This window comes from Podarcis pityusensis, assembly GCF_964106645.2.
Source record: "Podarcis pityusensis genome assembly, chromosome: 15".
Taxonomy (NCBI): Eukaryota; Metazoa; Chordata; class Lepidosauria; order Squamata; family Lacertidae; genus Podarcis; species Podarcis pityusensis.
The window spans coordinates 31,352,924-31,380,145 of record NC_138040.1 but is presented as its reverse complement, the minus strand read 5'-3'; the positions used below and the strand labels follow the sequence as shown (position 1 = coordinate 31,380,145).

Genomic DNA, 27,222 nt, shown 5'->3' with positions numbered 1-27,222 from the left:
TTAAAAAAAACCTTTCCTATACAGGGCTGCCTTCAGATGTCTTCTAAAGGTTACTTATCTCCTTGGCTTGGGAGTTGCATAACATACCCTCCAACATTTCTCTGATGGAAATAGGGACGTCCTAAAGAAAAACGGGACATTCTGGGATCAAATAAGAAACCGGGATGGCTTCTGTAAATCCAGGACTGTCCTTGGAAAATAGGGACACTTGGAGGGTCTGCACTTCCCCATCTTCCTTGTTGTGTGTGGCTGCAACTGGGTGTGCAGCTCCAGCTCCAATTAAGCCCAGGATGTGGATTTGTACACTGTGGGCAGTTCTTTTAAAGAGCAAGCTTCTTAGTACGTGCTAAGAAAACCCCCCCTCCCCACGTGAGGCTGCGCGCACACACATGCACACAAGTAAAACCCACGCAAATAAGAGGAAGAAGCCTATAGAGTCTGGATGTGGAGCACATCTCAGTAATGCTCTAATTACTATATGCATGTAACCTAGTAATACTTAATGACAGGGTGCTTTGTACATCAAGGAGTGATAACGCTCTGATGAAATGCTTCTGCTACATTATTTCCCCCCCAAAGGCATCTATTTCTTCTTCTTCTTCTTGAAGTCCTCTGACCACCCAGGGAATGTTCCCATTTTCCCTCCCCTCCTGCCTTCAGTTAGATGTCAAATTAAAAGACAGAAGCTCTGTGTCTGAATCGACTTAATCTGTATCATTAAATAATTCATGTTGATTTAGGAAAGCTTTATTCCTAATGGGAGTTAGAGGAAGGCAGAGTTAATATTGGGGGGGGGGGCTCTAACAGGGGAGGAGGGGAGCAGGGAAACAGACAGCAAAAGGTGGATGTAGAAATTAATTGTGCATCAATTATTAATCGTACATTCCTAGAGCAGGCGGCTGCACCTCCCCAGATGTCCTCTTTGGCCCCTTATAAGCCCCCCGCCTCCAAACCCTTCAGAACCCCCCAATTCCCATAGAAAAGCTTCAAACATAGCACAGGGCAAATAACAACTTGTAAGTCTGTAACTCTGGGATTCATTGCCAAACACAAAGGGTGTTTTCCCCCCATGTCCGTTTGGAATGGTAGTGGGATTGTTTGGATGTTTCAGAATCAAGCTTTGGGTTTTTGCACAGAGATAGAAATGTGAGCAATGGTTGCCCCCCCCCCCCTTACAAAATGTGGATCTCAAGATGGTGCACACCACTTTGAAATATGTCTTCCATTTATGGGGAGGAAGGACAGTGCTGTGGTTATTCAATTGGGAGTAGGCTCCCAATGACGGAGAGGTGGGGCAGCATCAAGCCAAGTTGCAGACTTGTAACTGCTGCTGAAACTTCCCAGTTCTCCAACTCACTACTAGGCTTGGGCTAATCTGTCAATTTTGATTTTTCTCAGTTTCTCATTTTTCCAATATTCAGTTCAGTTCTCCTCATTTTCATAGCAATTTGCAATCTAGTCCTTGTGCAACTCCATCAGGCTTTTAGTGTGAATTTCTCCTAATACACATATTTTTGAATGCAATTTTACTTGATATACACTTTTCTGCAACACGGCTTCTCCAAATAAATTGCCTTTTTTGTGTTATTTTCACTAATATGTGCATTTTTGTGCATACTTCCTCCCCATTTTTGCCCTAGGCTCTGTGGTTTAACCAAGGTCAAATTACGCAAGACACAGCATTAAACAAAGGAAGGGGGTGAGTTATCTTTTGAAGAACTGATTGTTGGAACCAGGGCATGCTGCTTAAATGTCCTGGGAGTGGACCTGAGGAAAGCCTACATGCTCCATCAGGGTCACCCCAAAAGCCAAACCTGCCTACTATTGACCAATCTGCAGGCAGGCTTGCATCCAGTTCCTGGCTGGCCAGGTGAGAGTTAAGTTTCCTTGCTAGTTGGACAGCCCCAGCATTCAGAAACTGCGCCAGATCACAGTGGGGGAAGTGGCACCACCCTACAATGACACAGAACCATGTAAGGGTATGCAAGACTTGCCAAAGATGGGTCCTTTTTGCTCTTGGTTATTTTGGCAGATGCTTGGTTGCAGATCCATTGACCACTAAGAAAGTTAGTTAATGCAAGAGACAAGGAGCCCCCAAAAAGAAAAGAAAAATGCCCTTGAACAACTACAAAGACTGATAGGTGTGAATTTGCAGCTGAACCAATCTCAGAGGACAGCCTTTGAGAGAGAGTTTATTCTTTCCAGCTACCAGAAAATTGGAGCAAAGATTATTCTCCTTGCATACAGCCGTCACCTTGATGCAATGCAATACTTCCGTTAGCTGCAATCTGGTTGTTGTTGTATATAGTCTGAGGCTGTCAAATATAATCCACTGTCATAAGTAACAGCATAATGAATTTTCTAAGGCATTGACAGGAGGCAAGAGGCCAGAGTTTCTGGATAATGTTGTTGATGATGATTAATTATGAGCTTCACTTACATGACATTCCAATGTGCAAAGCTGTGGAACCATCAAGGTTCTCTGCTCTCTCACCTAGGGAAAAGAGTGTGGCTCAGAAGCACATCACCTGTGCTGCATGCAGAAGACCCCAAATTTAATCCCTGGCAGCCCAATGCATCGCTGGGAGGGACGACCTGTCTGGAACCCTGGAGAGCTCTGCAACTCAGTGTACACAATACTGATCTAGATGGACCAATGGTCTGACTTGGTTAAAGGCAGCTTCCTATGTTCCTGCCTCCCCATAGTGCCATGGCCCAGGGCCGCCTCCTCCTCTCGGCTAGAGGAGAGCTCTAAAGACACTAAGGACAGAGATATTTGGGGTGCTGAACCTACACAGGATGCAGTCTTCTAGCCAGTGACTGCTTCCATGGAAGAGCAGCGCCCAGCTTTGTCCTTGGGCTCAGATGCCTCCTCTTCAGAACTATCTGCAGCCAGTGCCCGAAATTCACCAGGCACGTTTTACACCTGGTTATCGGCCACTTGCAACCAAGTGATGATGCCGAGGCACCAGAATGGTGCTTGACCTTTCCACCATCTGGAGGTGCATGCTTGGGGATCCTTGGATCTTGATTGCTTTCACACACTAGCAATACATCTTGTAGAATTCTATCCGTGGCATTTTATCGGCACAATCGGGATGAATTTCAGGAACCAAAAAGTCATATTGAAAAATATGACTTAGGAGCCGCCTGGCCCCCAAATGGCAGCTAGGCATTCCATTTTGGCGACTGTAACCCTGGTTTAAGGAGCCATTTGGTACCTAGCTTATATATCTGCATTTCTGACACTGCCTGCAGCCCCAGAAGACATTTCTCCTCCACCCCACCATGTCCAGGGGCCACAGGACGCATTTCAGCACTGTTTAAGGACAGACCTATGGGGTGGAAGGTAGCCCCTTTTTACTACCAAGCAGGATCTCGCCAGCCAGCCAGGCTTCATTGGGGAAAAGATCCAGCTTCACCTACCCAGCAAGCATGGGACCCAGCTACCTATGGCTGCCATGAGTTGGTGCTTCTGGAGGATTAGGTCACACTGTCAGAGCAACAGGAGCTTCATGACCCTCTCCCTTCCTCTTCCACTCTCATCCCCTCCCACCCTTCTCTTCCTCGCGGCAAAGCAACTGCTCTGTTCAAAGTTTCTATTCGCCTGGTTGCATCTGAGATCTGGAAACTCAACACTAATTAACGTGTCTGCAACCCCCAGCTTGCCCGGCAGGGCCTGGAATTCACTCATGCTCCCTTGAGTGCAGCAAGATCTACAAGGTAGCCCTCTGGCTCCTTAAACTGCGCGGCTGGCAGATGCATATTTTAACAACACGCATCTGTTGGCTATACAATCTCTCGTCTTTGCCCTCTCAGTTTTGCGCTTTGATGGAAGACCTGGGGGAAACCTCCACTGGTTACAGCCAAAGTGTTTGCTTTGCAATTTCATACCGAAGCTGCTGGATTTTATTTTTCATTCTCTCTCTCTCTCCCTCTCCCTCTCCAAGTCCTAATCAAGCTCTTGCTTTATTTAATTAATACTCCCAACTTAGTTAAACAGATCATAAATTAGCATGCTCTTGTATGTGTGTGTGTGTGTGTGTGTGTGTGCATGTATGAGAGATATACACAGAGAGACGTGGCAGGTAGAAAGGAGGCCTCTAGTGGGTTCCAGAGGAATTCCCTGCTCTGCTTTGCTTGCTAAATATATAGATGTGTGTAGCATGAACCTAGAGGGAATGTTTTATGAAGAGTGAATGAACTGCCTTTGCCCCTAGCAAATGTCTTATGCAGCTCTATGTCTGAGCTCTACAGTCAGATACAGGAAATAGGTTAGCTGAGAGTAGGGAGGGGAGGAAAAAAATGTTCCTAAATTCTCCAGCCAGAAATATATACATCACGTATATATGTGTGTTAAGCATTATGACATTTTGGTACCTGGCGAAAACCTGTTTATTTCCCTGGGAATTTGGGAGATATTTAGTAAACTGCTAGGCTTTATGCTGGTACTTTTTGCTCTTTATTTTGAACCTTCTCTTGTTTGTTTAAGATGGCTATGCACTTGTTATATTAAAATTCTTTAATCTGTACTGTGATCTGTGGATGATGGGTGGACAAAAATGTTCTGAAACAGATAGATTAGTAAAAATAAAGTACAAATATATATATATATATATATATATATATATATATATATATATGATTGTGACAGGGAAAAATTCTTGCCCAAATACGTACCTTAGGGGAAATTACAAGCAAAACTTCTTTTTCAGGGGAATTGTGGGGGAAAAATGCATATTTTACAATTAAACAGTAAAACAAGGTGACCCCTGAAAGGCTTGTATAAAAATTTAAGGTTTTGGAGCTTTCCAAAACCCTGAAGCATATTAACATGACACAGTTTTGGACAGAGAGAATTAAAATGCTGCCAGACAACCATGGAGAAAGCCTGTTTGTTTGTGGCCATTGCCCTCAGCAACCCAGAAAGTGGATGCTCAAAGAAGGTCTCTGATTCTGACCTCAGTGTGTGGGCAGGTTTGCACACATGCAGGCAGCCTAACATATAGTTTGTGACTAAACTATATAACTGGGTCCCAAAATACACTGGCAGCCAGCAATGCTGGTATGACTGCCTTGTCCCCACTGTGACTCTGGTGGCCACATTTTTGACCAGTTGAAATTTGAATAGCATTCTCAAAGCTAGCTCTATATAGCACAAATTGCAGTAGTCTAATATGGGAATGACCAATGGATCAACCAAACACTGTCAGGCCTATCTATGCCAATCCTTGGTATTATTAGCCCATTTGCATTGGTTGGTTTCTCAGGTGAACAGTGTCTATTGCCCAAACACCTGCAGATATATTTCAATGTCAGCATTTAGTGCTGAATGGAAGAAGTGATGGATTTGGTAGATCCAGGTTTGATTTTCCAACCAATGGAGACAGTTAACTTCCATGAAGCAAATGTGAGATTGGAGGCACCATCACAACATTACTTTAAAGGGTGAGTAGGTTCATTTGGGAGAAGACTGCTCTTTCTGTACCCTGGTCCACAGCAGATTAGAGCTGTAAAGGTTAAAACATGGGTAGGCAAACTAAGGTCTGGGGGCCGGATCCGGCACAATTGCCTTCTAAATCCGGCCCGTGGACAGTCCAGGAATCAGTGTGTTTTTACATGAGTAGAATGTGTCCTTTTATTTAAAATGCATCTCTGGGTTATATGTGGGGCATAGGAATTTGTTCACTTTTTTCTTCAAAATATAGTCTGCCCCCCTACAAGGTCTGAGGGACAGTGGACCAGCTCCCTGCTGAAAATGTTTGCTGACCCCTGGGTTAAAACCTGTACTTTAAAACCAGAAGCTGTTTGGCTGCAGAAGCTCTGGATGAAGTCAATTTGCTGCCTTAGCAAAGGACAAGCAAAGGAACCCTCTGTTCCACATATAGAAGCTGACTAGAGTTGAATGACAACAAGGTTGCATCTTCCATGGCACCTGAGGCCAGCAGGCTAGCTTATGGGAATGTTGCCCCAGCCTCCCAGTTTCTGCCACCTGTGGCAGTTGCCTCATTCTGCCCCTCAGTATAGCCAGCCTTGAGTTGAAGAACTCTAGCACTGTGAAAAACAGAGGCATATATATTCCCATAACTTGACAGGGCAGAAATTTAGTAGAAATGAATGCTGGCATGGATTTCATGTGAAGAGGATATCTTTTCCCATTTCTCTGGGAACAAAACTCTAGTCCCCTGAAGCCAATGGAGGTAAGTGATCCTTGCAGGCTCAGTTGTTTGAACAATTGGACTTCCAAAGGCTTATGGAACGATCTATTCCACCACATCTAAATGTGTAGATCTAAACCTAATGTGACACATTCTTAAATATTTAATTAAAACACTGTCTCTCTCTTCATTTTCGAAGGGGGGGGGGGAGGTAGCATCAGGCCCATCAAGCTGTTGTCAGACACGAGTGGCAGGAGTTCAAAAAACAATTTAGACAGCATTTGGGGATATCTCAGGAGCAGCCACGCATAAAGTTAAAGGCTGAGCATGTGGAATTAGGCAGTTCACATTTTGGCAAGGAGAACATGGGAAGCTAAGCTAGGAAGATGAAGGCATTTTGAGAAGACAGTAAAGGGAAGAAGAGGGAGAGACCAAGGGAAGGCTTTGGGAGACAAGAAGACACCAGGGGGGTCTTCAAACCTTCAGGGGGATGGAGTGCTCCTGCTCAGGGTTCCAGCCAGCCATGCCCCTTTTCAGAATACACCATTCTGTTCCACTCCCTACCATGGGATTCTCCCAGGTTTGCTGATACCTCTGTCTTGTGTGCATATGTTGCTTTGTTGGCAACATAAAGACCCATAGTTAGAGAATGAATTTGCTATTAGTCCCTAGGATGAGTCAGTGCATTTCCAATGGCTCTAGGGGCTGGCAAAGCTTTTCCCAATTCAGTGTCGAAGAAAAAGAGCCAATTTAAAATGGCTACCACATAAAACTCATCTGGCACCATGGGGATGAATCAAAACCCAGTGTCAAAATGAAGAGAATGAAAGAGACCTATGCTCAGATCTCCAGAATTTTTATATATCTATATCTATTGATACAGACAGTGTAAACTGGGGTGGGGGTGGGGGTAACCTGTGGTTCTGTTGGACTCCAGTCCCATCAGCCCAAGCAAGCATGGCCAACAGTCAGGGATGATGAGAGTTAAACCCCAACAACATCTGGAGAGCCATGGTTCTCCAAGCCCAATGTAAAACATCCCCCGGGTAGCTCTGTTTTTGATGGGAGCACACCAGTGCTGAGGCAGGGGGCATTTTGCACTCCCCCCCCCCAATTTTCCCATTATAAAGCAGCAAGCAAAAATTGGCATTAGCACCACAGTGAGAGGAATTCAGGAACCATGCAGTTGTTCCTGCAGCAGGTCTAACTGCAGCTCCACACCAGGGTGTGTGTGTGTTTGATGCGGAGGATGTTACTGTGAGGGGACCATTAAGCACCCTCTTCCCCAGAACTGCTGCTCTGATCCAACCTGAAGCACACCTCTCTCCACCACTGTGGCAGCTTTAAAGAAGAACTTTTTTTAAGGAGATCTGATTGCTGACCTCTTGACTCATGTCTGTTTTGACCCTATCAGTGATAGGCACAGAGAGAATAATGAACTCCAGGTGCTAGAAATGTACTTTACTCCAAATGTGTTTTGGAAATTTCCTCCTTCAAGAGAACCTCGGTTCCCGAATGCCTTGGGAGTCAAACGTTCCAGCTCCTGAACGATCAAAAACCGGAAGTGAGTGTTCCAGTTTTCAAATGTTCTTTGGGAAGCTGAACATCTGATGGGGCTTCTGCGGCTTCTGATTGGCTGCAGGAGCTTTGGAAGTTGAACACTCCTGTATCTGGCTGAAGGCCTCTGGGCTTGTGAGACTAGAGTAGGAATAGGTGGATAAGTCTATTTCCCGTCCTTGTCAGTTTCACATGTGTATGTTCATGAATTCATCCTAGTCTGTTTCCAAATCAATATAGGATTTGCTACCTCCACCCGCAAAAAAAAACCCATACGAAAATCTGTATTTAAATACACAATTTCTTACAAAGAAGCATTTAAATACTGATTATTATTTTTAACCTATGGAGAAATGTAACACAAAATTCAGTGGATAAGCAAACGCAAAGCATAATTACCTTCCAAGCCATGCATTAGTCCAGGAGGTGTAAATTAGTTCAGTTTGCTTAAAAGTGTGAACTGAATGAAATTATCTTGCAGGGTTGAATGCAGTCTGGGAATGTCCCCAGCCAGTCTATTGATAAAACAGACTCCAAATCCGATGGAACAAGGCAGAGCTCAGACACATTCTGGATATTATTCTACTTCTGTCAGAAGAGTAGGATTTCCGGCCTCTACAAGAATGCCAGTATCATCTTTGCAGGGAGGGAATTGTGGATTGTTGTTTTTAAAAGTGTGGGTTTTACTGCACACCTTGAGGAGCTCTTGCAATCAGTGGCCAGCCTCTCTTAGGGAGAATATCAGTTCAGTTTGCATTTTAATGTGAACTTTCCTAATTCACATTTCCTGAAACAATGCACAGACAGAAATGCTTTCTTTCAAACTTCACACGCCTCCGGATTTTGCGTTGCAGTTCTTCAATAAAATAATGTGTACGGCAAGAATGCATTAGGGAAATAGGATCCAAATTCAACATTGGTAGAAAGAAAATTCAAAGCCACGGTGGATATTAAGAGACCATATGAGCCAAGTTTTAATGCTATTTTTTTTTTTTGCATGATTCTGAAATTGGCATTGGCATCACACACAGAGACACATACTAAGAGTTCTTCCCTAAGACTTTCTTTGACTTCAATGTAGCATTTGGATCTAGTGAAAGACACTAAATATTGTTCACTAAATACTGCACCACCCTGGCACCTGGGCATGTTCACTTGGTCGCAAGTGGCCAATAGCCAGATGCATAATGTGCCTGGTGCCTAGTGAATTTTGAACGCTGCCTTCATTACATAGTTTTTGTTGCATATTGAAGACACATTTCTTTACTCTGGGCTTTGACACTTGAGATATATGCTATAGGATCCACCCTATTCTCTTAATTGTTTTTAATATTGTATTGCAACCTGTCCTGACACCTCATGGTAAAGGGTGAGTAAGAAATATAAATATAAATACTACCCACAACATCAATATATGCTCACTATTTGGGCTAGACCATTTCACCAATGCAATGCCACTCCCTCATGCCCATTTATTTTACTCCTACTGAAAGCCCATAAGAAGTTTGTACTTCCACATGCAGGATGCAAGGTCTGGGAAACACCCTTGACCCTGCTTTCCCCAATCAGATATTTGTGTTGCATCCAGAATCAGCCATACTTTGAATAGGTCTACTCTAGGTATGACTAACTATGGTTCCCACCCTTAGAAAACATGGAGACTTTACAAAAAATCACCCAAAGGGTGATTTCATGACTTTAAATGTCTCTAATCTGAGAACATGTGTTTAAATTTCTCTCCTTGAAGTCAATGGGATTTAATAGTGTTCTGTTCTGGCAGGATTATTCCCACTGATTGGGTTGCTGCCTATTTAATGCCCATCCCCCAACCTGGACCCAGGGGTGGAGGAAGGCGGTGCGGTGGGTGCAGGTCACCCCGGGTGTCACCACTGAGGGGGGTGACAAAATGCCGGGCAGCACTCACCGCTGGGCCTGAAGCGCACCCGAGCCACGCGTCTCTCCTGGGAGAGATGCGGTGGCTTGGGTGTGTGCAGGCTTCGGGCTGCACAAATGGTCCGCCCACTGCCTCCCCCCCAGCTGTAGGGCAGCTGAGTGGGAGGAGGCAGGCAGACTCAGGAGGCCCCACGGTGCGCCCTGCCCCTATGCGCGGCCCACCCCATTCCTGGGCTGCCGCCCCAGGCGCCCGAGCAGCTTCCTCCTCTGCTGCCTGGACCTTCCAAATTTCAGCATCATGAATAATTTGTGCCAATATTTTTGCTATGCATACTTTAATTGTTAGATAAACTAAATTCCTTTCATAAGGTCTTGTGAACCTTAAAATTCCATTAAGGGGTTGTTTGGCTTTCCTTATTGCAACAACTGAGGTCTGATTATCAGGCAAGTAGGTCTAGGAAGCAAGTTATATACCTAAGGATGAGAAAGAAGAAGAGCAGCTCAGGTGGCTTCCTATTATTTTCCAACACATTTTAGTTTGTTGATAGAGCAAATACCAAAATGTTGGCTTCGTTACGCAACAGGTGTTCACCTTCTGTTCTGACAATACACAAAATTGTCTTTCTAACCGAGGTCTCTTTTGGGATAACAATATCACATCATTTGAATGCAATACAATAACCATCATTTTAAAGGCACAACAAAGTCATCAGTCATATTTTAGCAATTGCACATAGAAAGGGGGAGGGCTGCAAACTTCTCTTGGCTGGTAATAAAAATGTGCAACCCAGAATTCCTTGCAATGTTACAGAGCTGCTGGTGAAATTATGGTGCGCTACTAGTGAAAAGGGATGCAGGTGGTGCTGTGGGTTAAACCACAGAGCCTAGGACTTGCTGATCAGAAGGTCGGCGGTTCGAATCCCTGTGACGGGGTGAGCTCTCATTGCTTGGTCCCTGCTCCTGCCAACCTAGCAGTTCAAAAGCACGTCAAAGTGCAAGTAGATAAATAGGTACCGCTCCAGCGGGAAGGTAGACGGCGTTTCCGTGTGCTACTCTGGGTCGCCAGAAGCTGCTTAGTCATGCTGGCCACATGACCCGGAAGCTGTACACCGGCTCCCTCGGCCAATAAAGCAAGATGAGCGCAGCAACCCCAGAGTCGGCCACGACTGGACCTAATAGTCAGGGGTCCCTTTAACTTTACTTCACTAGTGAAAAGCAAGGTGCCCCTTAATGTTCCCAATTCTCAACCCTCAACTCCCCTCAATTTGACTCTAAACCGTAACCTTCTAAAAGCAGCACCTAAAGTCTGTCATAGAAGGTGAGCCCAGGGCTGCCCCTAGTTATTTTGTGCATTGTCACAGACGATGCCGGGTTCAACTCATTGGTCATTCATTGCCATTACTTAAGGCTGCCTTAGCATGAAGACACCTTTTGCTTCCATCCATTTTTGTCACTGTAGACTTGGACAGATTTCTCTGTTTCTCACTTTTGCATTAACTTTTCATTTCATGGAAAGCTCTCAAATAAACAGCATGAGCCAGCCCCACAGCTAAGCATTTTGAAGTCACATTGATTTCTACAGTAGAGGTCTAAGCACTTGCCTAGCTGTCCCATCAATGGGACTTAAAAGGGCTTATCTTTGGCTGGATCGTGCCCAGCCATAATAAATGTCAATCAATAGCCTTATTTCTAACTATATAGAATTCATTGAGAATAGCTGTCAGAAGAAAAGACCACGCTTAGCTTTAGCTTTATTGCATCCTGTACAGATTCCATCCTCCTGTCACCTGATGTCTCTCATCAGGTGCTCAAACACTGTATGAACAATGACCATCCTAGCCCATTGTTATAAGCACCAGGTCCCCTTTTTATTGCACAAATGGATGACTGCAAGGCTCGGGCAGAAACAATGCCCCATGTTATTTGTCACCCCCAACCAAATAGTTATTATAAGTAAGAGGACATTGAGCAGCTCAATTTCTTCCCAATTCTCTGTCTCTATGTTCATTTATTATGAATTTTGCTATTATTAATTTTTTAATAATGCTTTCCCCACTCTTCCCAAATTTATAAAGTGGCTCTCAACACACATTGATTAAAAACCAAGCAAGAAGCAATAGCCATAATTCCATATCCATAAAGAAAATAAAGAGGAAAGGCAGATATAAACCCAAATACCAAAAAGGAATCAACACCACAAATGATCAGATAAAAGCCCTGCTGAATAAATAAAGTATGTTTTGACCTGGCATTTTAAAAATATGAAATTTGGCATCTTCCTACGGGAGATGTATGGGAGAGTTCATTCCACAGTTGGGGAGCCAGCACTGAAAAGACCTTCTCCTGCATTACCACCCATTTCACCACAGGAGATGGGCTCCTTTTGCAGATTTAAATATTGGGGATGTCTGTATGGGAGAAGTTGGTTCTTTAAATATCTGCCTGTGACAACGTCCCTCAATAAAGATAGATATGAGTGGCGTAATGTGGCAGGATTTGGGTGCTTTAAAATTAGACACTCCCTATCAGTAACACTTGAGAGGTCTGATATTATCTGCATATGGTAGCGTGTCCCAATATACAGCAGCAAGGATTTTTAATAATGTGAAGGGAAACCGCTGACCACTTATCCCTCAACCAGAAGATCAAAGTAATGATGAGGCACTTTGCATTGGAATTTGATTTAAATACACTCAATGAAGGTTAATGGATACTCTGATGAGGCACAACACTTGGTTTCAGTCAAAACTTTTTACAGAGGTAGTTAAGAACTAACTTTACTTAAAGCCCCTACTGTAATGTGTTTCTGAATAAATTGATTTGTGTCAGGTTCCAATTTTCAACTCTCCACTCGCTCTTGATTGGATAACACTCTGCCCAGCCCTGATAGGCTTCTGGGCCCATAGGAGGAGGTTGCACACTCTGTCCATCAAATGCATCCCCCCCCCCCATTTAGAGCTTAAAAAGTTAAAATTAGCACTTGGAATTCAGGTTGGAATTAAACTGGCAGCCAGCGCAGATCATTCAACACTGCTGAGCTCTTGATGACCACCAGCAAGTCCCTACACCAAGTCCCTGGGTGCCAAATTCCAAACCAGCTGGAGTTTCCAAACCATATGCAGAGGCAACCATTACAGTAATATAATTCATGTACACTATTACCTTGACTCTAAGTAGCTTTAATATACAGATGTACCTTGGTTCTGGAATGCCTTGTGACTCAAACATTTTGGCTCCTGAACGCCGTAAACCCGCAAGTGAGTGTTCCAGTTTGCAAATGTTTTTTGGAAGCCGACCATCCGATGTGGCTTCCGACTGAGTGCAGGAAACTCCTGCAGCCAATCGGAAGCCACGCCTTGGTTTTCGAACCTTTTCGGAAGTTGAACGGACTTCCGGAATGGATTCTGTTCAGGAACCAAGGTACGACTGTATATACTTTACCAGAAGCAGCCTGGATAGCTCAGTTCATTAGAGTGTAGTGCTGATAATGCCAAGGTTGCAGGTTCGATCCCCCATATGGGACAGTTGCAGACTCCCATATTGCAGGGGTTTGGACAAGATCTTTTCCAACTCTACAATTCTATGATTCTATTTCTTCCTCATGGTTCTAAAGCAAGTGTGGGGAACGTCAGACCCAGGGGGCAAATGTGGTCCTCCAAGCTTCTATATCTGGCCCTCGTTATTCTTCCCACACTATACCCCCTTCCCTAGCTCCACCATCTCCCCCCAGGCCCTGCCATTCACTGGTCCTGCTTCATATACCCCATTGCCTGTTTAGAATGTGTCCTTGAATGCTGTCAATGCCTTCTGCTTGCTTGGATGGTGGATGAAGAGCTGTGTGTAGAAACTAACCTCCTGTAAAATTTGCACTTATCCACTTACGCTTCTGGTCCCACGTGGCATGTGCCCTCTGGAAGGTTGCACAGAAGGAAAGGTGCCCCCCAGGCTGAAAAACCTCCCCACCTTTGCTCTAAAGCTGACTTCCCAGTGCTGGAGGCTGTTCTGTTAGGGCAAATGGGGCACTGCCCCACTGACCACAGCCTGCCCTTGCCTGCCTGCTTCCTCACTTACAACAAGTCTACAGGGGGTGGCCCTGCCTGTCGGCTTCCTCCTCCTCTTCCTTAGTCTCAGTGTTACCTTTCTAGAACTGAGCAGGGAGGAGGATGGGGTGAAACTAGAATTAGTTGGCTCTCGTTGTCATTGGATCTGGCTTCACCTACTAAGAACAGTAAGAGCTGTTCAACAGTGGAATGGTCTCTTTCAGGAGGCTGTGGACTCTCCTTCCTTGGAGGTTTCCAGGCAGAGGTTGGATGGGCCATCTGTCATAGATGCTTTAGTTGAGATTCCTGCATTGCAGGGGGTTGGACCTGATGGTCCCTTCCAACTCCACAATTTTATGATTCTATGACTGTTGGTCTCCCCGCTTTCTGCCAGTCCCAATGAGCATCAACCACAGCTGCTCCCCAGTGAAAACTCCCCAGTTAGGGGAGTTTTTGAAGTGAGCTGCCTGTGGGTGTGTAAGTAAGTGAATAGATAGACATAAATATCTATTGTGGACACAGAGGCTGCTGGTCTGTTTGTATGGCAGACTAGTTTTACAGCAGCCCTAGGTAAACTTTTATTGGGCTGTATTCCCCCAGAATCATCCACAGCAGTGTCACTGCCTTCTATAAATGCAGCCGGGACCCCTGTAAATAAAGAGAAATCACCGGCACTGGGGGAGATGGCTGGTCTCATTACCAGTCACCACACGAAAGGAAACAAGGCCTTGGTATCACCACCGACTTCATGAAGACAGACAATTCCCCTCTTGCTGACTCTGACATCTATGCTCTCTGCAACCTTCCCCGCCTCTGGCAAGTGCGTCATTTTCCCCACGACCGAAGTTCCATTATCCACTTTCATCTTCTAGCTTTATTGGCTTCCTGTGACTGTGTTAATGGCCCTTGCTTTGGACAAGCCCATGCAATAAGACCCCTTGGAGCATGTCGTATGGTGACAGGCAGGACACACAGTCATTCTGAACCAAGCAGCACACAGAAAAACACTTCTAGGTAACTTCCGTTAAGACTATTAGAGACTACTTATTTGTTGTTAATAGAATGCAAAGGCTCCTGTTCCTAGGCAGGATAATCTTATTGCTATAATTCATATCCTGGCTCATTGAGAAAGAAACCTGGAGGGAACAGTAGCTAGTGGAGTGCATCTGCTGCGTCAGTAGTAGAAGGGAATGTATATTTGCATCTTGGAATATTAAAAGCGGCACCAGAAGCAAAAAAGCATAACTAGCATTGCACAGGGAAATCTGCTGCACCAGCCTTCCCAACCTGGCGCTCCTTTAGATGTTTTGGGGTACAATTCTCATAATCAAGATTGGCTCTAGGGTTGGATTACACCAGGATGTAGCTCAGCTGGTAGAGCATGAAACTCTTAATCGCAGAGTTGTTGGTTCAGGCTCCACGTTGCGCAAAAGGTTGGATTAGATGATCCTCATGATCCCTTCCAACTCTACAATTCTATGATTCTTTGATTCTACTGCAATGCACTCTATGTGGGGCTCCCCTTACACTTGATACAGAAACTGCAGTTACTGCAGAATGCTGCAGTATATCTTGCCAGCAGGAGTGAGGACCTGTGTGCAGATACACCTCTTCTCAGAGATCTACATTGGTTGCCCATTTGCTACTGGGCCAGGTGAAAGGTGTTACTATTATTATATAAAGCCCTTAACAGCTTGGGACCAGTTTACTTGAGAGATCACCTTGCTCCATATATGCCCAATCAGCCTGTAGAACTGCTACTGTTACAGGTGACGCATGATACCTGTTCTACGCTTGTAATAAACTGATCTTTAAGTGTGGCAGCACCAACATTTTGGAAGTCCTTGCCTACTGGAATCAGACAGGCACCTTCTTTGTATTCTTTCTGCACCTTCTTAAAACATATTTGTTTAGGCAAGCCCAACCAGGTCTGCAGTGCAGCTGTGTCCTTTTTGATGGCAAGAGTGTGCTTGATGTGACTGTGCAAGTTTGAAAGCACAGTAATGTACAACTACTGGCATATTCCTGCCTTTGTAAGTGTGATATCCTGTATAGCTTTTTCAAAGGACACCTAATCCTGCCCCCTACCTTAATTTTGTGCAGTGCAGTACTGAAAATATTCTACTAGATACAAAAAGCATGGCAAGTGCCACTCTTATCCATTTGTTACTCTCTGCAAAGATGCAGATCACAAGCCCAGAATTTTTAAACAGGGTGGGGTGAACTGTCATTTTCAATAGCTATTTCCTGAGGTAACACTCCTTGAAGTAATTTCATCCTCTGCTTTGTTTACACATTTGAGGGTCAACTCAAACATTGAAGGAAGCAGAAAGAGAATCAACAATCTCCAGAAGATCAAAGGTTCCTGGTTCACTATTCTTTATCTGAGGATAAGTGGTCCTGTAAACAACAGAAGGTATTGCTGTGTTGTGTGGAGTACACAATTCCAGGAGAAAGAAACCCTGTGACTTGTGAGAATCACACTGGATACTATCTGGCTGTGACAAAATAATGTCTATAGCTGTTGTGAATAGCAAAAGAACTTAGCAAACGGTTAGGGTGCTCTTGCAGCAAAAAAAGCTAATTCTATTCTTGGCTGCATCAACGGAAGTTGAGCATCCTGATCAAGTGAAATAATAGTACCACTCTGTTCTGTCTTGGGCAGACCACACCTGGAATACTGTGTCCATTTCTGGGCACCACAGTTTAAGAAGGATGTTGACAACCTGGAACGTGTGCAGGGGAGGACAATCAAGAGTCTGGAAACCAAGCCTTATGAGGAACGGTTGAAGGAGCTGGGTATGTTTAGCCTGGAAAAGAGGAGACTGAGAAGAGACATGATAGCCATCTTCAAATATCTTAAGGGCTGTCACATGAAAGATGGAGCAGGCTTATTTTTTCCTGCTCTGGCGGCTAGACCCCGAACAATCTTTTTATGTAACTGGCAGATGGAAAATTAGAAGTTATTATTATTATTATTATTATTATTATTATTATTATTATTAATGCTTCTTTCCTTTTTCCTTTCCTTTCCTTTTGCTTTGCTATGTTTGGGACCTCTGTTTGGGGCCTTTATTAAGGTCCAGGGATTGTGTACTCATGCGGGTGGTAGATGGTTGATGGAGGGTCCTGGGTGGGAGACAGGATAATGTTGGTCTCCCAGGGTGAGAGGCTTAGAGGAGAAAGGAAGGACCCCTGGTGAGAGCTGGAAGGGGCTGCTACCTTCTATGGGTGGTGGGAGCTGAGAATTGCCTTTAGGAAAAGTCTCCGTATTTTTCTTACTCTGTTCATATTTTTTGTATCTGTTTTCTTATTGTATTGTGAAAAGCTTACATAAAAATCTTATTTTTTAAAAAAGGAATGAAAATCTGTCAAGGAAATACACCTGGCATTTGTTCACAACATTTGTGGGGTTTTTTAAGCCTGAAAATTATATGTAGTTATTTTTTTCTACGTAGCTTCGGTGTTTCCTTTGCATTGAAACGAATAAGCAGTTATGTAAGGTACATGAGCTATGTTAAATGGCGGACAGTGAGACTAATAACATAGTATTTAGTGGAAAATGAACTGCAGTGGAATGGCAACAGCGCTGATCATGACAAATACAGGTGGGAATAGAAATTGCTGTCTTCTAATATCCCAGCCTCCAAGGAAGTGTTCGTGGTTGCATCCCAGTTCAAGTCTTTGCAACATGTAAAACTTCTTTCAACTTCCACAATGTGGCTCCACATTCTCAGTTCCTTTATTATTTTGCCCATCTGAACATTGACGGAAACCTTAAAGGGGTGGGGGTTGGACCGGTCATTTTGTGCTCTGTCCCCTTCACAATACTCTGGCTTAACTAATCAATCCCTTGCAGAATTTCAAATCTAATCCTGAATAGCAAAACGGCATGGGCTTACAGAGGAAGGGAGTGCCGAACAGCATGTATAATGAAGTGACCAAATAATGAACCTCAAAAATAATGAAGTGCACAAATCATGACCTACCAGAGGCTGAACCAGCATGTAATGAACCGTCGAATAACAAGCACATGCTTCAACTAATTCTGGCAAAGAGGCTTTTTGAATCCAAACAATGATTTTGCTTCAAAACCGTACTTTCAGACACAGGGTTTCAATCAGATTCAAGGAACTGCTGTAGTAGGGGCACCATTACTCACAAAAACTCGGACACTCAAGCATTATTTCCTTCTTGGGTAGAGCAAGGCAAAATGTTCTTTGTTGCAGTGTGCGTGTCCACCTTCTCCATCTAAGTTACTTTGCTGTTCTGGATGGGAGAGGTACTGTCAGAAAGTGAATGGGAAGGAGCAATAATAGCTGATTCCGGAAAATGCAACCGTTTGCTTAGGAGAAAGCCTTAAAAAGAAGCAACCCCACATTCCATGACAGCCTTCTTTAACTCTGGGTCCCCACATGTTGCTGGACTACGATTCCCATCATTCCTGACCAGCTTGCTGGAGGTAATGGGATGATGGGATATGTAGTCCAATGATATCTGGAGAGCAACACATTGGCTACCCTTTCACTGACCACTTCTTTTTCTTTGGTCTCTGCTTTTCTCTTCTGCTGGCCACCACAATAATCCCTTCTAGGCTTCTTCTCCAATACCATAAGCAAGGTAGCACAGGTGATTCACGCCTAGAAATCTTCGATCTTGAAATCTCCATCTAGTACCCCTCCCATGGAAAGTGAGAAAGCAACAGCTGGAGCAAACCACCCCCTGTATTCCCACTCCCCTTCATTGGCAGGCTCCTTTCATATCTTTGTGATACAGAAGAAGAGCAACTCGTTGGAATTATAATGAATGAATTTCAGCTGCTATTCTCTTTTTCATACAGACTCCACTGATAAACACTTTTCAATCATAATAACATCTCAGCTTTTAGTAGCTGCAGGGGGCTATTTCAGTGGTATATTTTTCTTGTGTGTGTTTGTACATAAATCATGCTTCTGCAAAAGCTGAGTTACACACCCCAAATCACCAGGAGTTGTTATAAATCTAAATCAGGCCGGTCAGAAAAAAAAGAAATACTTCTTAATATACCTTCCCCCTCCCCATCTGTATACTTTTGTCAAGTGCAGGAGTGGGATGAGGGTTAGAGAAAGATAGAGAGATGGGAATCATACTTTTTATTATGACCTTTCCAGCAACATTTAGAAACTCTATTTCAATGAATTACAGATACATCTAATCCCAAATACAAAAACCAAATGGTTACTCGAGATGTCAGAATCAGGAAAATAAGTGACTTGTTCCACTGCAGTTGGGTGACAAGCTACTTACACAAATCTGTGTGCTTCCTTGTGCTCATGTTTGCACATTTATTTTTATTTAGAAAATATATGTTCCCTGCCTAATTACTAAACTCTTTGAGGCAATTTACAATGGCTTGGATTTGGGGCTAAAGGGTTGGGTCCAATGCTAGTTCTAATCAGAGTAAACCCATTGAAGATGATCGATACAGCTAACTTAGGCCCATTGACTTCAGTGGGTCTACTCTGAACAGAACTTATTTGGCTACAACCACAAAGTTCATCGAACTTAGTTCCCAATGAACTAAATGGGGTGTAAGTCATTAATAACTTGATCCATTGATTTTGATGGGACTGAAGTTCAACTAACTTAGACAGGATCCAAATCAATGATTTCAAATTCTAATGAGAGAGACAAGAGTGGCTACAGAAGGATGAAAAGTGTGCACAAGCACACACACAAACACACCCCGCCTTATCTTCAGATGTGCATGCTACCACTCTGCTTCTTGCTCTCTGAGCCATGGAAGGTTTCATACAAAATGGCGGCTGAAGCAGCCCAATGGTTCTCCCTCACAGGGGCAGGACCTCCTCACCCAGACTCCTGCCACCTCTCAATGTGTTTGCAACTTAAACTACTTGCATGGTCAACACTGCACTCAGAATGGAACTACATGAAATGCTAGGCATGTGACTATAACTAGCAGCAAGCAGTCACCTCCACATTTCCCATTATGACATCTCCACAGGCTATATCCCCACACATCCCCGTTCCATAACAGTGCTTGATGTTGATCGAAAAGGGCATGCGTGAGATAACCTGGGGTAACCAAACCAAAAGTGCCCTCCAGGTACTCCTGGACTCCAATTCCCATCAGCCCCACTCAGAATGGGCAATCACCAGGGATGTTGTGAGCCTAAAAACACATTTGGTTTTTCATCCGCTGAAGAAACTCTCTTTTTAAGCAGTGCACATACATTCTTTCTCAATGAGCCTTTTAACTCATTTCAAGGTCAAGGAAGAAGAAGAAGAGAGAGGGGGAATTGTGCATTTTTTTCCAGTGAGAAATCAGATCCTTACCGAGAACGGTCAGCCGGGCTGGTCTGGAACGGATGGCTGCTTGAATGGCCTGGCACTCATACAGAGCATCATCTTGGAGATCTGCTCTCAGGATCTTCAGGTGATGCTCCCCTGACAGATGGTCCCCCACAACCAAGTAGCGTGGGTAACCTTTGGGGTACAAAATGCAAAAAGGATAGAGCTGAAAAACAGCACACTGTTTGACCAAGTCTTAGCAGGGTACTGACAGAGGTTGACCGCTATGGGCTTCATCTCCCCAGTTACCTATACTGTCATAGGGATAGAGACACCCTCCCCCCCCCAAAAAAATCAGTCCTTCCCAAGTTTGATGATTAATGAGCTGTGAAGCCGAGGCAGCTTGGCACGCTCTCCTGTTTTCCCTCCCTGCTTTGTTTTTCAAGCTATCAACAGCAGGATTTGCTCTCATGAACCACAAGAAATACAAATGAAGGGTTTGTTTGTATTTAGCTAATTAGATGACTAGCTGAGCTGGTATCGCACAAGCAGGCAGAGACCCAGCTTGCTAAAGCAGACCCAGCAAAGTTAATTGCCAAAGTTGCTCAGAATGATACGTCAGCCATATTAGCTCCTGTTACTCATTTCCTGTTCTGAACTTTGCAGAGAATGGCTATCTGAAGATATCCATAAATTTATCCATAAAGATAAATTCGCAATCAGAGGAACGTAAAGTATGTGTGTGTTATACTGTATATCCAGCTTGCTGGCTGCTTCATATTCTGGAAACTGGAAGCAGAGAGAAGCACCATGGAAAAGGAAGGAGGGAGGGAGGGAGGGATAAAATGCTTCCCCTTATACTTTTTGACGTCATTCATTGGAACAGAGCTCAGCTTTTGCAATGCTCTGAAGAAGCGCCTCTCTGATACACCAATCACCCCCATGGGTACAGTAAGAGAGTGCCTCAAATCATTGCTCTGAGGCATGGAGAAGTATTCCCATTTTACAATAGACTCCTGAGGCCTAGAGAGAGTAAGGACTGGAATTTTTATCAGTGGCAGGCATACAAGGGGCTGAAATTCTGATTCGCACAACATGGCAAAATGATGTGGTGCTTAAACCCACAGAGGTTGCTCCATGTAGCAAGCCATGCATGTATGTGCAAGGGCAATTCCCTATGCTGCTCCAATCACTGGACCTTAATACAGAGACATGTGGATAGCTGTACAGATAGCTGGAATAGATATCAGGAGGGGTAAGCCAGGTTAAAGCAATGCATGTTTTTGTAAACATTTTAACCAGCTTAGAGGTTCTATTTACAATTAAGCAGTATATGTTTTAAGGAATAAGGAGCTTGTGGGGTGCAGAAGACTTCTTGCATTTAATGTCAGTCTTTGGTAGAGTTTGCAGGCCCTCAAAGAAGCATAGGAGCCCAGCTTTCCCACTCTCCCAAAGCCCTGTTTGGATGCTCATCAGCATCACATGTGAGCAATCACATCAGCGGGAGTGGAGCTGAGTCGCCAAGCCCCCGAGTTGCCAAGCATGTCATATTTATACTGTGTAGAGCTCCGCCCCCCCAAAATTAAATGAGGGCAAATGTTTGCAGTAATCGGTAGAGTGTGAGACTCTTAATCTCAGGGTTGTGGGTTTGAGCCACATGTTGGGCGAAAGATTCTTGCATTGCAGGGGGTTGGACTAGATGACCCTTGGGGTCCCTTCCATTTCTACGATTCTATGAGTCTATGAGTCTCCTCTGCTTGTGGAAGGTCTCTGCATAAAGCATACACAGGGCTCTACATCACACCTTGAGCCTGCTCCCCTCCCTTGTGCAATTGCTCACACTCATGCATGGTGACTGCTTGAACAGGGTTCGTTTCTCCCTACATTCCAAAGCTCTGCCACAAAAATCGCAGTGTTGGAAGAGAGGGAATCATTTCTTTGTTGGCACAATACGTGGTCCCTTCCCCCAGTACATGGAGGCAAACATTGCCCAACTTAAAATAGACTAAGGGAGGCTGGGTTTGACAGCCTGTTAATAGGACTGTGACAATGTGCTTCAGTTTATCCCTTCTTGTAAACTTCTCGGAGCCTGAGCTGTCGATGAGAGCGTCCCCCACATTCCAAGTTTTTACTGGAAACAATTCAGAGGCTTATGTTCTGAATGTCTTTCAGATGTTCATCAATAAAATCTAGGACCTACCATGCACCATATCTCTAGTTTCCTCCATTTCCTCCATCCCTGCCATGCATGCTGGGACCCTTTTACCACTGAGTTATGGCCCCTCCCTAACTTTTCTTTTTACACTCTCTCTCTCTCTCTCTCTCTCTCTCTCTCTCTCTCTTACTGCACTAGCTAACTTTTTAGTGAAGCTGAGACTCACTCAGTTCCCCCTTTCAAATACTCCTTAATACATATTTCAGGTTTAACCTTCACTCATTGTTCCAACAACCCGCCTCCAAAATGGGCTGTTGTTTTCTTTTGCTGCATCTAATTTTCCGGATGCCATGCAAGGCTTTTGTGATCCCTATAACTTGATCATTGTAGTTGAACATCTCAGTCTGAACTGCTGCGGGTCTTGCCCTGGTAACCTGAGGGGTGTCAGCCTGTGTGCCATCACCCACCTCTGGTCAAAGGAGGGAATGGCAAGGAAACAGACTACAGCAGCAAGGATGCCTATTTACACCAATAGGCCAGAACAGGTCAGGGACTCAGCTACAATAGTAAATAAAAAGCGTTTTGAATGCGTTATAAACATGCAACACCAGATGGTGCTGGAGAGAGGAGAAAATTCTTGGCGATTTTCCATAGCGGTTTTTTTCCCCTTTTGTTATAACAAGTTACTTTCTGACTTATAGTGGGGTTTTTTTCTGTGTGTAGATCTACTCCAGGTGATAGCGTATATAAAATGTTTTATGTCAGGCGGGCTCATTTGTACAGGACACTCTGTCCTTTGTACTCCCTTGCTGGCCATGCATTTGCCATCAGTGTTCTTCCTGTCTCCCTGCATCCCGCCTCACCCTGCCCTTAGCTTAACGGCAGCTGGAAGTGGTCAGCATTTGTTTCTGAAGCCCATATGTCATAACACGTAACAGGAGCTGCCACTGATGTAAGCAAATATAGAAGTCTTACTTGAGAGATCCCGGCCTACGCCGAGAGCGAGTCCATCTTTAATCCACAGCACAATTCCATTGTACTCTGGGATAGCACACAGCAGGGTCACAGGCTGCCCGGCGATCACTACCTGGTCTTGAGGTTGCTGGGTGAAAGAAGATGCTGGGCCTGCAGAAAGAGGGAAAAGGGGTGTAAATTGTTGATGGTGTTAATTATGAATTTATATACCGCTTAATGCCACAATAGACATCTGAAACAAAACAAAACAAACCTCAGCAACAATTATACAAGAATTAAAACACAAACATGTCCCTCAGCTTAACTTACTTCACAGGGTTGTTGTGGGGATAAAATGGGGAGAGAGACAACCATGTATGCCACCAGGATTTCCTTGGAGAAAAAGTGGGATAAATTACAATAAAATAAAGTTCACTTGCTGCATCCAACCGTAGTAATTTTTAAGCTTCTGAAACCTGTCAAGGCTCTACCACCCCTAGATGAGAGAGGAAGAGTCACTGTGCCCAGTGGCTCCACAAATCCTGCTGTTCATTTGCCGTTGGGGGTATAATGCCCTGCAAGTGTCCCGGAAAAATTGAGACACGCCATTTGTTATTGAGAGAGAATGGCAGCCACTTTGGTTGCTGTGAATATCACAATATCACAGACACCAAAATGACCACTATACTCTCACCCCCACAAAATGGGAAGATGGTATCTTGAATATTGGTTTCAAAGTGTTGGAGGGTATGGGGCATGTCTGCACAGGTGAGTGTACATTATATGCCTATACTACCCCTGCAATATCATCTCATAGGACCTCTTAGCGGACATGGAATTCTCTAAGATTCAAGGCCTGTTTGGGCATCCCCCTTCACATGATTAACAACTGGATGAGAGGGAAAGTGGTGCAGGGACAAGCAGCATGGCCCCCACTGTCACTTCCATGGCCTATTCTTGACAGGAATTCCAACAACCATGTCAATAGATTTGGAACTAATATCTGTAGTTCCCATTCTCGGCCAGAGAAGGGCAGTGATGTGCCTGGCATCCCCAAACCACCAGTTCAAAACACCAATCTGGCTCTTCACAAATGTAGGGAACACGCAAAGTGGGGAATCTGGATTGTGTTCACCGTCTCCCACATATTATCTCCTGCAATTCATCTGAAAGCCAAATGGAGGTTACATATGTATAAGTTGCAAATGCATTGGTTGCAAAAGACAGGGCTCTCATGTAAAGAAAGAGTCCTATCTACTGAATGGTTTGCTCCGTTTTTTACTATTGTTATTTTTTAATGGTTATTAAATTTATATACTGCCCTTCATTCAAGGAACACAGGGTGGTTTGTGGTATAATAACACAAAATACATAACATAATTAACAAGCCCGATACTTTTGAATTATTATTTTATTAAATCCTATACCACCTTTCATACATAGTAACGATCAAAAACAATTACAGCCCCTCCCCAGTTTAAAAGGCCATAGGCCTGGGATAGGAGGAATGTTTTTGCCTGGTGCCTAAAGGTATTTAATGAAGGTGCCGGGCAAGCCCTCCCTGTGGAGAGCATTCCACAAGTGGGGAGCCACCGCAGAAAAGGCCCTGCTCTCATTTTGCCACCCTCTGGACCTCTCATGGAGGAGGCACATGATTTAGTAGTGTCTTTGGGATTAGCCCTGCTGGTAGAACAATCTGATCATTGTATTAACTCTAAAAATGGTTAATTCTAATGGCTACTTTTATCTTCAGGCCCATCAGGGATTTTATGTTCAGGCCCATCAGGGATTTTTCTTTTTCTTTTTTGGAGGGGAAACGGGGATGCGGTGGGGGGGGGGAGTAGCCTTTAAATTAGGGGTATTGCCGATACAACACTAGAAGGCTCGTGGAAATTTTGTCTACAGTGGTACCTCGGGTTACATACGCTTCAGGTTACATACACTTCAGGTTATACACTCCGCTAACCCAGAAATAGGTTAAGTTCAGGTTAAGAACTTTGCTTCAGGATGAGAACAGAAATTGTGCTCCGGCGGCGCAACAGCAGCAGGAGGCCCCATTAGCTAAAGTGGTGCTTCAGTTTAAGAACAGTTTCAGGTTAAGTACTTAACCCAAGGTACCACTGTATAGTGTTCAGTTTGCACAAAGTCACTCTGGGGACTCGGCTACATTAGTAAAAAAAAACACCGTTTTGAATGCGTTATAAACATACAACACCAGATGGCGCTGGAAAAAAATAAAACTGTGATTTTTACATATCTTCCCCCTTTTTTATAACGATTTAATTTCTGACTTATTTGTAGCATTTTTCCCCCTGTGTGTAGATCCACCCATGCACTGTTGTCTGCTTTTACTTTTAAAGCCAAGAAAACTAAAGGCAAAAATTCATACCTCAAAATTTACACCTATTACACGTATGATACATATAAAAGATACTCTCATGCAGAACAATATTTCAGCAGTATCTTTAAAATTAATGCATGCATATTTTAATACAGTTATATATGTATACTTGTATGTGCCTGTTTATGGTCTAGTTAGTTTAGGAAAGAAATGGAGGACATCTTCCAGTTGGAAAAATCCATATAATTACAAGGCAACAGGTGCTGGAATCATACATGCTAGCAAGAAGTAACACAACTCACAGGCTTCAACTTGTTTCTGTCCATCTGGTAAGAAGCACTTCTGAGAAAGATTCACATTTCTAACCCAACATGAAAAATGGCCCAGTAGCCATTCTCCAAGGCTAGAGAAATGTCTAAACTACAAAGGGAAGGGAGGAATGAGAGGAAGAAATTTTATTATTTCTGATTGGATGATTTACCCGGCTTTACTAAGCACTAACTGCAGCACCTAAAAGCAGTCTTAGCTTTGACGTGAAAGCAGATTAGGGTTCTATTAAGGTGTTTAAAACTTTCTTTTTAAATCCCCTAGTTTTGAATTAAGGGGAAACGTTGGGGGAAGAGAAAAGTTACAATTTTCAGCTTAAAAGTGAGGGGGGAAATTCACAGGATATAAGTCCTGTTCATAAATAACTCTCGCCATTGAATGAACAAAAGCTCAGCATGGGCCTAGTCCTCCTTGAGGAAGAGCCGTGCAGATGGAGTAGAGGGGGAGAGCCAACAATTATAAATCCCAAACTTAAAAGCAAACAGAATGTATCTTTTGAGCACGCTCAGTTGGCATCTGCTGTGATTTCAGCAGACTAATGAGGCCTCGCCCCATTCGATGGCATCACCAGGGGGGAAAGTAAAACGGCACATATTTTTCCATGTGCAGGCTTATAGGCACTGCTGCTGCTGGGATAATATGCATGAGGGATGCGGTAAGTGGCTCATTAAGCAACTTGACAGCATCCCTTTGTACCCACAGATGAATACAAAAACTGCTCAATTATCACGAAGAGAGCCACCCCTACCGTCTAATATTAGAGGCTCCTGATTGTCTCTCCACTGTGGGCAATGGCCCTCATTTTCTTCTCCTTCTCCAATGCAGAAGGCACAGTAGAGGCCTATTGTGGAATAAAGCCACTAAGAGAACTAATTTACCACCACAGTTTAAGCAATAATCTTCCCCCTTCCCTCCAGTTTCAAAATACAACTGATCAGCATTGGACAGTGCTACACTGCAGATAAGATGGCAAGCACGAAGCAGCGGCCTCGAGCAAACCACCATCAAGCCATCTGCCATGACAAAAGCTGAAGAATCCACAAAGCCAGAGCTGAGATGTTCCCCAGCAATTGGGATCGCTCCAGCAGACTTTTAGAAGCATGGCCAACACCATGGGAAGCATTTGTAAACTTGAAGACAAGGGGCTGCAGGTCAGTGGTAGAGTACTCTGCGTTCAATCCCCAGCATCTCCAGGTTGGGCTGGGACAGGCTCCTGTCTCAAATCCTGGAGAGCTGCTGCCAGTCTGTGTAGACAGCATTGAGCTAGGTGGACCAGCTGAATGGCCGACCAAATATAAGGCTGCATCCTATGTTCCCCCCCCCAAGCTCAAAAAATTTACAGATGAAAATAGGAAGAACCTGGATGTTGAATGCCCTTCCTTACCCTTACCCTTACCATCACCACCTGAACATCCCCACCTATGCACACACTTCTTTATTAGCTGTATATCCTGGATTTCTTTAAGGGTGCTCCATGTAATCCATGCGGGGTTCACAAGTGCTCTG

At 44.1% G+C, this 27,222-nt stretch overlaps 1 protein-coding gene across 2 annotated transcripts in view; it reads right to left on the bottom strand.

Annotated features, from left to right (window-relative positions):
- Window positions 1-27,222, bottom strand: part of KIRREL3 (kirre like nephrin family adhesion molecule 3) — a 737,348-nt gene that overhangs the window by 255,788 nt on the left and 454,338 nt on the right. For both annotated transcript variants that reach the window (XM_080983902.1, XM_080983903.1), the window contains exons 4-5: window positions 23,070-23,219; window positions 19,985-20,134 (exon numbers count right to left, since the gene is read on the bottom strand). In XM_080983902.1, coding sequence (XP_080840028.1) covers window positions 19,985-20,134; window positions 23,070-23,219 — 300 coding nt within the window. The remainder of the gene's footprint in view (window positions 1-19,984; window positions 20,135-23,069; window positions 23,220-27,222) is intronic.